This window comes from Falco rusticolus, chromosome 1 (assembly GCF_015220075.1).
Source record: "Falco rusticolus isolate bFalRus1 chromosome 1, bFalRus1.pri, whole genome shotgun sequence".
In the NCBI taxonomy this organism is placed as follows: Eukaryota; Metazoa; Chordata; class Aves; order Falconiformes; family Falconidae; genus Falco; species Falco rusticolus.
The window spans coordinates 79,297,808-79,311,562 of record NC_051187.1 but is presented as its reverse complement, the minus strand read 5'-3'; the positions used below and the strand labels follow the sequence as shown (position 1 = coordinate 79,311,562).

Genomic DNA, 13,755 nt, shown 5'->3' with positions numbered 1-13,755 from the left:
AATACACTTGGGTTAACACTGAGACTTTAAACTTTTGATCAAGTATGAGTTTCTGGAGGCATGCTTTTGAAGGAAGAAAAAAAATCGCTAGTGGCATGACCTACTGGACTTCGGGTCACTAACTTATCTTTATGAAGCAAATTGCTATATTCTATAAGGTGGTAGATTTTTTAAAATTAATTAGGTAAATTGAAAAGAAGGACTGTAAAAGATAGCCTAGATAACAGTTTTTCTTCACTGATTAAGTAGTGCTCTTAAAATGTTGTAAGGTACAACAAGAGAGGATCTGTTCTCGCATTTTGCTGTGTTAAAATTCATGGAAGCTTTTCGCTTTCTCTGAGCGAATTGCTTTACTAGATAAGAAAAAATATTATTTGTGTACGAAAAGGTTACAGGCTTTATGTACGTTTATGGTGATGTGATACAGGGACGAGTGATTACAAAATATTTTTCCATGGGCATGAAATACATTGAGGAACAAAAGTGATAAATAGTGTTTGTCTAGGTCACTACTATTTTTTTTTTGACTCTTTGATTGGGTGGTTAGTTCCACATGTGGGACATCAGAGTTTGCACTTGAGCCTGTGTTAAGGCCTTGATGACAGTCCTGTATTTCTAGATTTTAAATGGATTTTAGTGGATCTGACATGTTGAGGATTTAATGCCAGTCATATTTTATTGAAAATGCTATGAAAATATTTAATGAGAAGAATTATTAATGTAAGGAATAACAGTGGAGAAATCTGGCTGAAAAATAATGTAAACTAATATTAATATCTTACGTTTAAGTGACTCAAATCAAATGATTAGCAAAAAAAATATGCTTCATATTGACTAAGTATGTAAGTACTTTCAAAATAGTATAGACAAGCTAGGTTTAATGAAACTGATAGACCGATTGACAACAGCATAGGTTTTCTATGATTAAATCAATGAGTTTTCCTTAAATTCTTAAATTCTGTTTTAGATGGCAATGAAAACAAAACAACGCATGCTAAAGGAAGACTGGGAATTTTTTAAGCAGAAGCGTTTTATTGAAGAGCAGGTAGGTTTTTTTTTGTACCATACTAAGTTATACTAATGCTTCATGTATATTTGTAAGATGCAATCATATGAGTGTAGTAATTGTACTAGTTCTATGTGATATAATTCTAAACTATGCCAGGCATGAAATTTGGTCAGCTAAGACACAGAAAAGCAAAATCCAAGATGAGTATATAATAGTATGTAATCTTAGTTGCTAAAAGGTAAACACGTAAGCACCATAGTCTAAGGATTGAAAATCAGTTGTTAAAATACTTTATACAATAAAAGGGGAATTTTTGATGCCTTAGACTGGGGTCCGAAACAGCCAATACATTGAGTATGGAGCTGCCTTGACGTACATGATAGAGAATACTGTGTTCAAGAATTTAACATATTCCCTTGTGTGTGCAGAGCTGGGAAGTGTTAAGCCACAGTAGCAGGGCACATGATTGCATCCGTTAGGACTCTGGAGATGGCTCTTAAATTTGTTTTGTGGGGAAAAGGCTGAGCAGAACTATCTGCCTTTCTTAAGCTGTAGCCAGAGAGGGGCCAGTAGAAGTTCCTACTTTTATAAAATTATCTGCAGTTTAAGACATGGTACTCCCTTTTATAGCCTAGAAGTGCTGGAATATGTATCATGCTTTCCATAAAAGTACAGTGCGACTTGGCCAGAGTCAAGTCTGAGCATGGGGAACGTCTCTGTTCCTTTACCGCTGTGCAGAAGGAAATAATAGTCATGAGCCAGAGAGAGTATGACAGTACATTTTAATAAACTTAAACTGAAGCTTAAATTGGCAGTGTCTGAAAGCAGTCATCAGTAAGTACTTTTACCTAGAAGGAACATAAGCCTGTGTTAACCTTGTCTTTAGAACATCTGGTATACAGGGCTTCTCAGAGGACTTGAGGAAGAATTCTTTTTTTCCTTGATCCTAATTGAGGTTAAGTGAGCTGTAAGTCCATGGCTGCTCTAGTATGAATCAGGTCTGGGCATCTGTAGAAGTGGAAGCATAGCCACATCCTTGTTTAATTTAAGGTTTGTATCTAATGAAATTAGGTGCTTTCAGGATTATAGGTCTCTGCCAGGTGGAGGTTATTTGAATTACATTTTTTCATTAATGCAGTCAGGTCCTGTTTTGGAAAGCTACTTTGTTCCTGGGATCTATCCCATTGTTGCTACAGAATTAGTCCTAATTCTTTTTTGCAAGCTAGGGTTGAATTTGCATTCTCTCTACATTTGTCAGCAGTGTCCTTTTGCGAATACCTTGGAACAAGACAAGAACTGCTCAAGTTCAGAGTGCATCAGCAGAAATACCATGCAAGATGCACATAGTAATGAGTCAAGGAGATGGGCTTGGCCACTTTACTATTCCATAGCAGAAACATACTTATCTTTGAGGAGTTTTGGTGCCAAATGTTTGTTGTTTGTTACTTCCTTTTTTCAGTCATGATCAAAACACCACCTTCATGAAGTTACTGTGAATTACTCTGCTTTTGAAATATTTTGTCCAAAGAACCGTTTTTCATTATGTAGCTTGTTAATCATGATGTGCCATTGAATTGTTAATGGAAAGACTTGCACTACTAAAACACTGCCTTTATAATTTACTTCAGCTTAATAACAAGAAAGCACTAGCTGGGGAGAACAACTTCACAGACACAATGAGACACATGCTGTCATCACGTTTGAGCATGCCTGACTGTCCGAACTGTAATTATAGAAGAAGGTGAGCTGATGTTTTTAATATGAAATCAAAATAAATCATTAATTTCTTGTTTGAGGAAAAAGGAGATATATTACTGGAATAAAGAGTATTACTTTGAATACTAGTTCAATAAGGTTATAAAAATCTGTAATCTTAATTCTTGAACAGATGTACTTGTGATGACTGCAGCCTTTCACACATTTTAACATGTGGCATCATGGATTCTCCTATAACGGATGATATCCACATTAACCAGTTACCGCTACAAATTGATTCTGCTCCGGATTATCTATCTGAGATCCGCCCACCCAGCATGTCTTCGGCAAGTTCAGGATCAGGTTCCAGCTCGCCTATTACAATTCAGCAACATCCCAGACTGATCCTTGCAGATAATGGTTCTGCACCAACTTTGTAAGTTCTTTTGTCTGTTTTAAATTTTTGTACTGAATTGAACTTAAGCAGGCAAGTTGTATTGGCTGACTTATCATCATGTAATGCTGTTTTACTTCAGAAAACTAATTAAAAATGCACTGTATTCAGTAGACCACAACTCCAGTGCTATATGTTGTGCAAACATAAATAAATAGATCCTTCTTAAAATTTTCTGAAGATATTGACATAACAGTATTGCTAGAAGTGTATGATGTATTTTCCTGCTTTGTGATTACAAAGACATCAGATACTGATCTACTTCAGAGCATCATTTTAAAATCGTATTTTCTTAGACTGAGCAAGGGAGCTGCTGTTTTTTTTCTTTGAGGAATTGTCATTTCATATGAATCAGTTCCAGAAAAGCCTTTAGTTGGGAGGTTTTTTAGGGTTGTTGAAGTCAACTCAAATCTTGCATCAAAAATTGTCCCTATCAAGGAGTATGTGCTGCTCTTTTTTTTTTTTTTTTTTTTTTTTTTTTTTTACCAGATTTGAGGCATTAGTCAAATGGTAGACTTCTGTTCCCTCTGTAATTCTGAGGTTAAAAATGCTTGGTAGGCTGGCTTCTGTATGTGCTTAAGGTACAACTAACAAGCAGTCTCTTCTGTTATGTGGTATTCTGAAGAAATAATCAAAAAAACCTGAATTCAGTACTGGTGGGAACACTGATGAAATAGCTGTTGTCAGTACAGTCAAGGAAATTGGCATTAGTGTTCTGTGTTAATGTGGTGTGATGAAGGAGAACAGTGCAGATGTGTGTGATGATTCTGATGAATATCACTGATTCTGATGAATATCACTTCACTAAGTTTGATGTTCTTCTAAATGTTTACCTTTGCATCTACTACCATTGGTGGTTTAATCTTCTGTAACAGGAGTTTAGTTTCTGAACCCGTTTGAGGAGTGCTTGAAAACAGATTATATGGCAGTATGTTTAGCTACTTAAATGTGTGGTTTGAAATTTCTGTAAAGTCTCACCAGTTTTGGTACTGAAATGTCCAAAATTGTTCAGTTTATTTCTTCAGAAGCTAGTTCAGTTGAATCCAAGAACTACTTAGTGTAAGAAGCCTATTTTTAGGGAAATACCATTGCTCCTTGGGGAAGGGCCATTTTATGTCTTAAAATATCTGCTGTGTTTTATTTCCTCATTGCATATTTGAAATACGCTTAATGGTGCCATCATGTAATTAAATTTTGGCACAGTATCTCACAGAATGCAGGAAAGATAAAGTGCACAATTTAAGAGCTCTGGATTGCTGTAGAAACATGAACTAACCAATCTTTGCAGTACTTCCCTAGAGCAGGTAATTAAACATGCATGTTCTTTTACTAGCTGTCTGTGTGGAAAAAATGTCCATTAAGTATTTTAGAGCAGATTCTGAAAAGCATGTAGATGTGAGGTTGTCTAGGAACTAATTGCTGTTGAGAAATTTAAGAGTTACTGTGATGTGTTCAGTGTTCCCTACTGACTGTTACTGGTTTGACATTTAACGTATGGAAAAAACTTCATTTTGATATTGTACTTTTTTCCACTTCACGCTTTCTGTAAAGGAAATCATTGGCATAGGGCTGTTTTTCACCAAATTAAAGGTCATCCATATCCTGTCATTATTAATTCCATAGATTCTTGGTCAGAAAAGAGAGGTGGAAAATTATTTTACACAGAAATAGAGAGAATCCCATTTTCGATCCAGTCTGGTTTTCAGGCATGCAGCTGCTAATGTTCAATAGGATTATATGGCAGGCTGCTTGGTTTTACTTGCTTGAAAAAGAAAGTTCAGTTTAACGACTTAGAAGAGAATTCTTTGACTCCTAACTGGAACATTAATACAAGGGATGCCCTCAACTTTATTTCATTTTGGTGTTCTACCTGCTTTCACGGTAACAGATTACTGAGCACTGTGATTTATCTAAGCCTCTTTTCCCTGCAGTGGTAGTGATGATGAAGATGTTGCACCATTACCAGCAAAATTTGCTGATATCTACCCACTGAATAATTATGATGATGCAGAGGTGGTAGCCAACATGAATGGAATTCACAGTGAGCTAAACGGCGGAGGTGAAAATATGGCATTGAAAGATGAGGTACAGCATTTACAGTGTCATATCTTTTTCTGGCAGTTGGATGTGCTTGCTGGAGAAAGGCCTGTCCTTCACCTCTGTGTTAATGAGTTAATGTTGTCCAGTCTCCTCAGGTGAGCAGTACTAGCAGCAGTTCCTCAGAAGCAGATGATGAAGAAGCAGATGGGGAGAGCAGTGGTGAACCACCAGGGACTCAAAAGGAGGAAATGTCTCTAGGAAAAAGGGCCTTAAGGAAAGATGAAGCAAAAATAGATAGTCCACCACCTTCTTATCCTAGTCAACAGGTATAGTAGTCTAAAAGCAACTCTTTTAGTCAACTAATTTTTTGTAATGTGGCTGCTCGAATGATAATACATTCACATCTTCAGTTAAATATTTAACATTTAATATATGAAGTTATCAGTATGTAGGTATGATACCTAAAATATTTTTCAGCCAATTGTATTATCGTTGTGGCTAATATCTTCCTTTAGTCAGAACCTGAGATATGTTATTTATATTGAAGGTGTCTTCAGTAAAAGGGGAAAAAATTTATTCCTGCGAGTATGAATGAGAAGCAGAAACTAACAACCATTTCTGCTTGGAAGTTTGAGCTTGGTCTTTGTTAAATATTAATGTTATTTGAAATTAAGGAGGTGGAGTGGGCAGAATTATGCTAAGTACTTAGTTAATGGGTACTTCTTAATATTGTATATGAAGAGTAACTTTCCTTGTTGAAACCCTGTAGTTAAAACTATTGCATGACTTATGGCCCGGGTCTTGGTGTTTGATTTAGATCTCTCTTCTTTTTTTTTTTTTTTTTTTTAAATAATTTATTTGATGTTATTGAGCTCCTTACTGTAAGGTCACCAAACCACCCAGAGAACCATGCTTAGAGTATCTGCTCAGCAGGTAGCGGTGTTTGGTTTATCAACTGAACACCAAAGGAAAGCATCGGATGGACTTGTCTTTGTCACTGTGTGGCTGTCATTCTGAGTTACCCTGCAGCTACAACACGGGCTTGCTGCTTTGAGAGAGAGCATACCAGTTGCTTTTGTTGCTGATTGTAAAAAGAAGCCACATCAGGTGGGGTACCTCTGAGAGCTTAGACAACGGTCAGGTGGAACTCCCATTAGATGTTCCCCTGTGGTTAGGAAGTTTGCAAGGCCTTCCGCTGGAAGTATTTTCTCATGTGTTAAGAGTATTAAGCTACTTCTCTTTCAGTGAGTATGTTGAGATTTTTTTTTTTTCCTGTGTGTGGCTGACCAATGGCATAATACTTATATGGGCCAAGACCTTAGTCAGACTAGTTTGAAACTGGTGAACAGATTCAGCATTTACTGTAGAAAATCAAATGAGATTATGCCTTGCCTTAGGGATGCCAGCTAAAACGCAAGGTAAGAAGTCGTATTTAAACTTTTTCTTTTTTGTATTCATTGAGAAGAAGAATTTTCTCGGTGGTGTTCTGAAGAACTCTTAATGATTTTCTGTTTTTTATCTCCATTTTCTCTCAGACTGAGTGTCTACCTTTTAACACTGCATTCAAGTGATTGATTTCACTGGTATATGTCATGTGCATTTGAGATTTTTTCACTTTATCTGTTGGTGTTGTTCATTTACTTGGTATCTTTTTTTTTTTTCTTCGGATCTCTTGCGTGCTCAGTACCAAAACGTTTCTCAGAATTGGATGTTGAATCTCACCATACTGTTTGATGTCTCCTTCCCATTTTTTCTTAGTAGATTAGTATTGGTTTCCTGGTAATGCTAATTTTTTAATGAGAAAGTTGTTTTTTTCTTCTCTGTGTAGCTAGTAAATCAAATACAATGATTGAATTAATGAAGTCTTTGGCTGTTAAAGTATGTCTTATGTCAAAGGCTGTAATGCTTTTAAGTGGTAATGAAGAGTTACTTGTTTCTGAGAGGAAGGCATATTATAGAACAATACCACCTCTCAGTTCTTTTCTAGAAAGAGAAGTTAGCTCATGTTGTTTTTTGGAAAAATATGTACTTCCACGTTGCTGGGAAAAATAGCTGTTGGGAACTGTTCCTGGTGTTGCTTCTGGTAAAATTATCTTCCACTGAAATGTCAGGTGACAATGGCAGGAAGAAGTACCGAGTTGGGAGAGGGAAGCGAAGCTGCTCGTTCCTGGGCTGCTTTTCTTCCAAAGTCTTGAATCCTTTTGAGACAACAGAGGCTATTGATACTTTGAGAGCAGTAAAAAGTTCTAAGAAAGCATGGAATTTTTCATGGTTGATGTGATTATGAAATTTGTCAGGAGAAATGTCTGCTTCACACAGTCACAGAATATTTGAGTTTGGAAGTGATGTCTGCAGACAGTCTAGTTCAGCCCTCCTGTTAAAAGCAAGGTCATCTAGAGAAGGTTGGTCAGCACTGTCTGGTCAGGTTTTTGAGTATCACCAAGGAGGGAGGCTCCAGAACTGCTGAGGGTAACATGTTTCAGTGTTCAACCACTCTCAAAAATAAACACTTTGAGTGGAATTTCCTGTATTTCAGTCTGCCTGTTTCCTCTTGTCCTTTCATGGGATACCACTAAGAGGAGTCTGGCTGTCGTCTTTCCTCTTCCCTGCCCAGTCAGGAAGCACACTCTGGTAAGATCCCCCTGAGACATCTCTCTTGAGGCTTGAATGGTCCTAGCTCTCTCAGCCTCTTCTTGTGCAATAGATGCTCCAAGAACTAAACCATCTTTGTGGTCCTTCACTGGACTCACCACGTCTTTCTTGTACTGGGCAGCCTAGGACTGTACCCAGCACCCCAGGTATGTCTCACTAGTGCTGAGCAGAGTGGAAAGATCACCTCCTTTGATTTGCTGGCAGGGCTCTGCCTAGTGCCATTCAGGACTGCTTCCAAGTTTATCAGCTAATGAACACATTACTATTTTCTACTCATACTGTTTATCCATGTGTTTGGGAAATAATCATCCCATTTGATTTTTTTGTAGAGGGGTAATTAGTTCCTAGTAACGATCAAATACTGTCAGGGTTCCTATTTCTGTCTGTTCTTGATTATTTGTATCAGTATCTTGCTTGTTGTCAACGACAGTGGACGTTAAATGTCTGTATAGTATGAAATGTTGTCAATCTTTAGGGCATTCTTAAACTAAGATAAAAACCCTCCAATAGTGCTTCTCTTCCACTACAAGGTTTTTCTGTTTGTATTAGATGAAAGAATTCTGTGCATTCTCTGAAAATATTAATTGGTGCATTCTCTGAAAATATTAATTGATGTATGCAAAATGAAATAACTGATGATTACTAAGAAAAAAGGATGGGGGAAATTGCTGATTTTACTGTAGAGTAGATTGAATTATTTTTTTTCCCTTACAGGCTGACCAAGGTCCAAATGCTTGTGAATGTCATGTTTGCAAACAAGAAGCCTCAGGTTTAACAGCCTCTGCACTTGCAACTGGACGCCTGCCTGCTGGCCACCAGTTTATGAATCCTGAAAAACCTGCGCATCCTGCACTTCATCTTTATCCTCATATCCATGGACATATACCATTGCATACAATTCCTCATCTGCCTCGTCCCCTTATCCATCCCACCTTGTATACAGCTTCTCCCTTTACACACAATAAGGTAAGCCTGATGGAGATGAATGCATCCACATCCCAGGAAAAATACTGTATGTGTGTATAAACCAGCATGACCAAGTATCAGTGAAACCATGAAAATTGCTTTAAGTTGTGGTCTGTTTATAGTAGTTCTCTTGGAGGGAATAGTGATGGGTAGGGAACAGGACAGATTCAGAACTGGTGGAAGGTTCATACAGGAGAGCGAAGGGTAGCTTTTGTCAGGAAGACTGATCATTTCCTTACTGGGATTAGAAAGCATGTGGAGTCAAATGAGTCTTGAATGGTGGTAGCAGTGATAGGACTTCAGTCAGTGTAATAGGACTAATGAACTCTTCATTTCATTTCTATTGAAGGTCAAAATTTAATATTCCATTTTGGCAATAATATTCTGAGGCTTCTAATTAAAAATGGTAGTGATTTTAATTTGTGAGGTTTGGGGGTTTTGTTTGAGTTTTGGGGGGGGGGGGGGAACTGAAGCGTAGGAATCTGTAAGGGGGTTTTTTGTGCTTTGAGAGAACTTACTTTTTTGCAGGTTCTGCAAAATTGTTTTGACCCAAAACTCGTGAGTAATAAACAAGAGAAAGATATGGAAGAAGGATTAGGACCAGGTGACAGCTGTTCAGAAGTATAAGTCAATTGCAAGAAATACTTTTAATGTGGTGGTTTCACATACTATTTAAATCAGTCAAACTGTGGGTGCTGTTGAAAGCAGCAAAACCTTTGGTCACTATATACATATTCCTGTCATCTCCCTTCCATGTGGTCCAGTGGTCCTGTGGTTGCAAGGAGAGTTGACGAAGATGGCTGTTACTTACTGTTACTGTCCTCCTTAACATTCACTTAGTTTTTTCCTGTCTTATTGGTGTCTGTTGCTTATCTCTGTTGCAGTGCATCAGTTCTGTAAGTGCAGTATGCCAGCCTGCCGTTTCTCAGCAGCCTACTGCCATTCCTGTAGGATGGCATTCCAAACCCCTCATTGCTGTACCTACCTTCTGCCATCTTTCCAGATCTCCTCTTGCATCTCTTAGAGCAGTCTACTCAAGCTCCCATTCCTGATTTCTGCTGTCTTCCCTTTCAGAAGACCTTTGTGTAGCAGAACATCTGCAGCACGCTGTCAAGGCTGCACCAGAAGCCCCATGCAGAGTAGCACGTTGCTAGCACTAGAGTGGCTTTGTAATGCAGGCCAGACCTATTAACTCCGGCACAGCACCTGAACCAGCTGAGCTCCATGTGTTTATGTTGTGCTGGAGTTGGAAAGACATATGTGGAAGCTGAAGCTTTAGGGAGTTTTCACCTTTAAAGAGCCAGCTGAATTCAGTAGAGCTGGTAGTGAATGAGCTAATAAGCCAGCCCTGTTGGATCAGGCTTGGTTCATCATGGATAGGCTGTTCTGCCCTGTGAAGTGTTCCTTTGTACTCATGTATATGAGTTTTCTTTAAGGCAGGGTATTCCAGCCCCTCCCACCTTCACCATTAGTTAGATAATGAAAATCCTTCTGTATAGAAAAAGGAGACAGGGGTATGCAAGTAGCTTGCTTGGCCATGAGTGTTTAGACTTTCATGTCTGAAATGTCACTGGACTCAGCTGATATTTTTAATATCTATATCTACTTCTGTGTAGCTTTTCATTGCACCACATCTAGTGTGAAAATAGAACTCACTTTTCCTTGGCTTTTTTAAAGGTGACAGTAATTGAATATAATGTTTGCATTGCACAAGGTCCCTAGGAGAAAGTTAATTTTAGAATGTGAATAAAATATTTCAGCTAGGAGAAATGGGGTAAGCCAGTACAACTTGCCTCTGTAAAACAAGCAAAAGTGTGTGTTCCTGGGTTGGGTTTTTTTTCCCCAATTTTTAAAGTAAAAGGGTGTATTCCTTGCCTGTTAAGTTTTAAGTCAGGAACCTGTTAATACTTAGAGATGAAAAAGCAGAAGAATATTATCAATGTTAAAATTATGTTTTCACATAATGTGTTTTATTTCTTTTTCTACTGTACTTATTTTCAATCCTGAAGTATTCATAAACCGTTTATCACAATTGTCTTACGTGGTAATGAATTATCATGTCACAGAATATTGGTTTTGGCAGCTTAGGCTTTGAAAGGTAATAATTCCTAACAAGTTCTGTGTTCATACAAATACTGTTTTTAATTAAAAATGATGATAGATCAATATCAATAGATATTAATCCAAGTATTTTTGGAGAACACTTTTTGTATTCATCAGCAGAATCTCAAAGCAGTGTTTGTGATTATAAAATATATACATGTACATACAATCTGCGTAATGTATTATCTGCTTTAAAAATCAACAAACCAGTCTTTATATCACTCTGGGAAATATTGTTTATTATGCTTTTTATAATGCCTTTCACAATTGAAACACTATGATTTGAATATTGCTGTTGGAGTGACTGTGTAAGCAAACAGAATATTAATGAGGAAAACACACTTTATTTTTTATAGGCATTACCGCCAGCTCCAGTTCAGAATCATACAAACAAGCATCAAGTATTCAATGCATCTCTCCAAGATCATATTTATCCAAGCTGCTTTGGGAGCACTCCAGATTGGAATAGCTCTAAATTTATAAGTCTTTGGGGATCAGAGATGATGAATGACAAGAACTGGAATCCTGCTACGTTTTTGCCTGATACAGTTCCTGGTGAGGGTTTATTACTACTTCACACTGACTAGTTAAAAGCCTTATGTTTTGAAATGGACTTGTAGCACTTGTTTCCAGGAGTGGTAGGTTTCATCATCATGGTTTTATAAGATGGGATTCTGACAGAGATTTGCTGCCATTTCTACTCCAGTGGGGCTGAAAATTGAAAAATAAATTCTTAGGTATTGGAGAAGGGATGCTAAAGGCAAAAGAATAGCATGCTGTTTTTCACCTACAGTCATTGTAGAGGTATTTTTGTCTTCAGAAGTTCCAGTTTGCACAGAAATGGGAATTAAGGGGAAACTTAAATAACTTTTAATCTTCTGCCACAAAGGCCTGCTCTTATTCTACAGGTTTGTAAGAGCACTGGTCACATGGTACTCCATGCTGCAGTGTCTTATAACGTGCAGAGATAACTGCATTGTCATTCAAAAAGACAGGCATAAATAGAGCAAAAGATTACTTTAGCCCAGGAAGCCTTTGAAAACACTAGTGGTTAAAGTGAAAGAGAATAGAAGAGAAACAACAGTGTGGAGAGAGAAATATCTTTCCATTTGCAATGTAGCAAAGATGAAAACACCTTTTTTTTTTTATTTTATTTTTTACTTGAATGAAAGAGGAAGCTCAGATTTGTGTGTTGGCTTTTTTCAGACTGATCTGCTGCTAACTTGTGTCATGCTGTTACAGTGATATTTAAAAGGAAAAGTATTAAAAACATCCAGAAAACTTCCCCAGTAGGACAGCTCATCCATTTACTAATGTAGTTAGGGATAGGTGTTCCAAAAGCTATGTTGCTCCTGCTTGTAATTGTTGCACAGCTAACCTGGACTTAAGATGTTGAAGCTTATATACTTAACATGTAAATGGTGGACTGATTTTAATCTTAAAATGATACATGGATGAAGTTATCGGTAGCATTTTTGCTACTTGTTAACACAATACTGTTCTTAAAATTTTAACTTCAAGTTTGTGACTTCTGCTCTGAGACTTCTTAGCACCTTGTTACAGCTATGTTATTTTGGGGAGAGGGAGGGGGAAAGAAGGATCACTAATCCTACAAAGCCAACACTAACAGTATATCCTTGCTTGTCGGCATATAACTTATTGAACGTTTAATTCTAAATGCCATAAAGAAAATTTTGTAATTCTGTGATTCTTAATTTCTGTGTGTGCTTCAATTGAAGGGAGTGATATATTAGCACCAGCACTCTCAGAAATAAGACCCGAAGCACTTCCTACTACATCTAGCAATGAAGCAACAGCAGTTACTGATAGCAAGGAGAAAAAAAATGCTGCAAAGAAGAAATGTCTGTACAATTTCCAGGATGCCTTTATGGAAGCTAATAAAGTTGTCATGGCAACCTCTTCTGCCACTTCTTCTGTCTCCTGCACAGCAACTACAGTGCAGTCAAGCAGCAACCAATTCAAAGTATCATCCAAGAGACCTTCATCGATAGGTAAGGATTTGTAATTCACATACAGCTTAGTGACTGCCCCAAGTACAGGTAGCTAACCATAAAGGTTTATGTCTGTTTATTTTAGTAATGTTACGTGTCTTAGTGGTTTTCGTTAATTGTTGTTCTTACTCTTGAGTTAGTCTCTGTACTCCTGGATTAAGGAACTTTGTAAAATATCTTGATGTTAGGGTTTGGAACTAGTAATAGAAAGGTGTTGAAATACTGCTGATTTTTACTGAAGCTGAGAACTTCCAGCAATTCGTATGATTGTTTGGGTAGTTATTGCAGATATATTAGTTATTATTGATTTTAAGTGGTTTGTTTTTCCCCCAATGTAGGTGAAGTGTTCCACAATATTAATAAAGAGGACCATAGACATTCAGCACCAGTTGCACCACGAAATAGTCCTACCAGTTTAGCATCCCTTCCTTCTCTTTCTCCTGCTGCACTGTCTCCAGCCTCTACACCACATCTTCCAAATCTTGCTGCTCCTTCTTTCCCCAAAACTGCTGCAACAGCCCCTGGATTTGTGGATCCTCATTCAGGTCTTTGTCCTACTACAGTTGCGCCTCCTACTTCAACCACAGACAGCTCTGTAAGTGCCCCACCAAGTGTCTGCAGGTGAGTTTGTTGTTATTGTTTGTTTTTTTTTACAGTAGAAGGGGAATTAAAATACGTATGCATCTTCTCTTTTGCCAGTGGTTGTAGTGTGAAAGAAATGTGTGCTCAGCAAGTGAGACAGAGTTCAGATACTTAGTATGTAACTTGGTGTGAAACTTCAAAAATACGATTTCGGCTGCAAAATCTAGTTGCTGAGTTTAGAG

General features: G+C 37.6%; 1 protein-coding gene across 2 annotated transcripts in view; it reads left to right on the top strand.

The window, feature by feature from the left end:
* FAM193A (family with sequence similarity 193 member A) overlaps positions 1-13,755 on the top strand; it is a 49,249-nt gene that overhangs the window by 21,950 nt on the left and 13,544 nt on the right. Inside the window, exons 8-16 of one of the 2 annotated variants that reach the window (XM_037386342.1) lie at positions 968-1,045; positions 2,638-2,750; positions 2,898-3,140; positions 5,090-5,243; positions 5,345-5,524; positions 8,565-8,816; positions 11,276-11,474; positions 12,659-12,931; positions 13,270-13,552. In XM_037386342.1, coding sequence (XP_037242239.1) covers positions 968-1,045; positions 2,638-2,750; positions 2,898-3,140; positions 5,090-5,243; positions 5,345-5,524; positions 8,565-8,816; positions 11,276-11,474; positions 12,659-12,931; positions 13,270-13,552 — 1,775 coding nt within the window. The remainder of the gene's footprint in view (positions 1-967; positions 1,046-2,637; positions 2,751-2,897; positions 3,141-5,089; positions 5,244-5,344; positions 5,525-8,564; positions 8,817-11,275; positions 11,475-12,658; positions 12,932-13,269; positions 13,553-13,755) is intronic. The other variant, XM_037386332.1, reaches the window with a different exon arrangement.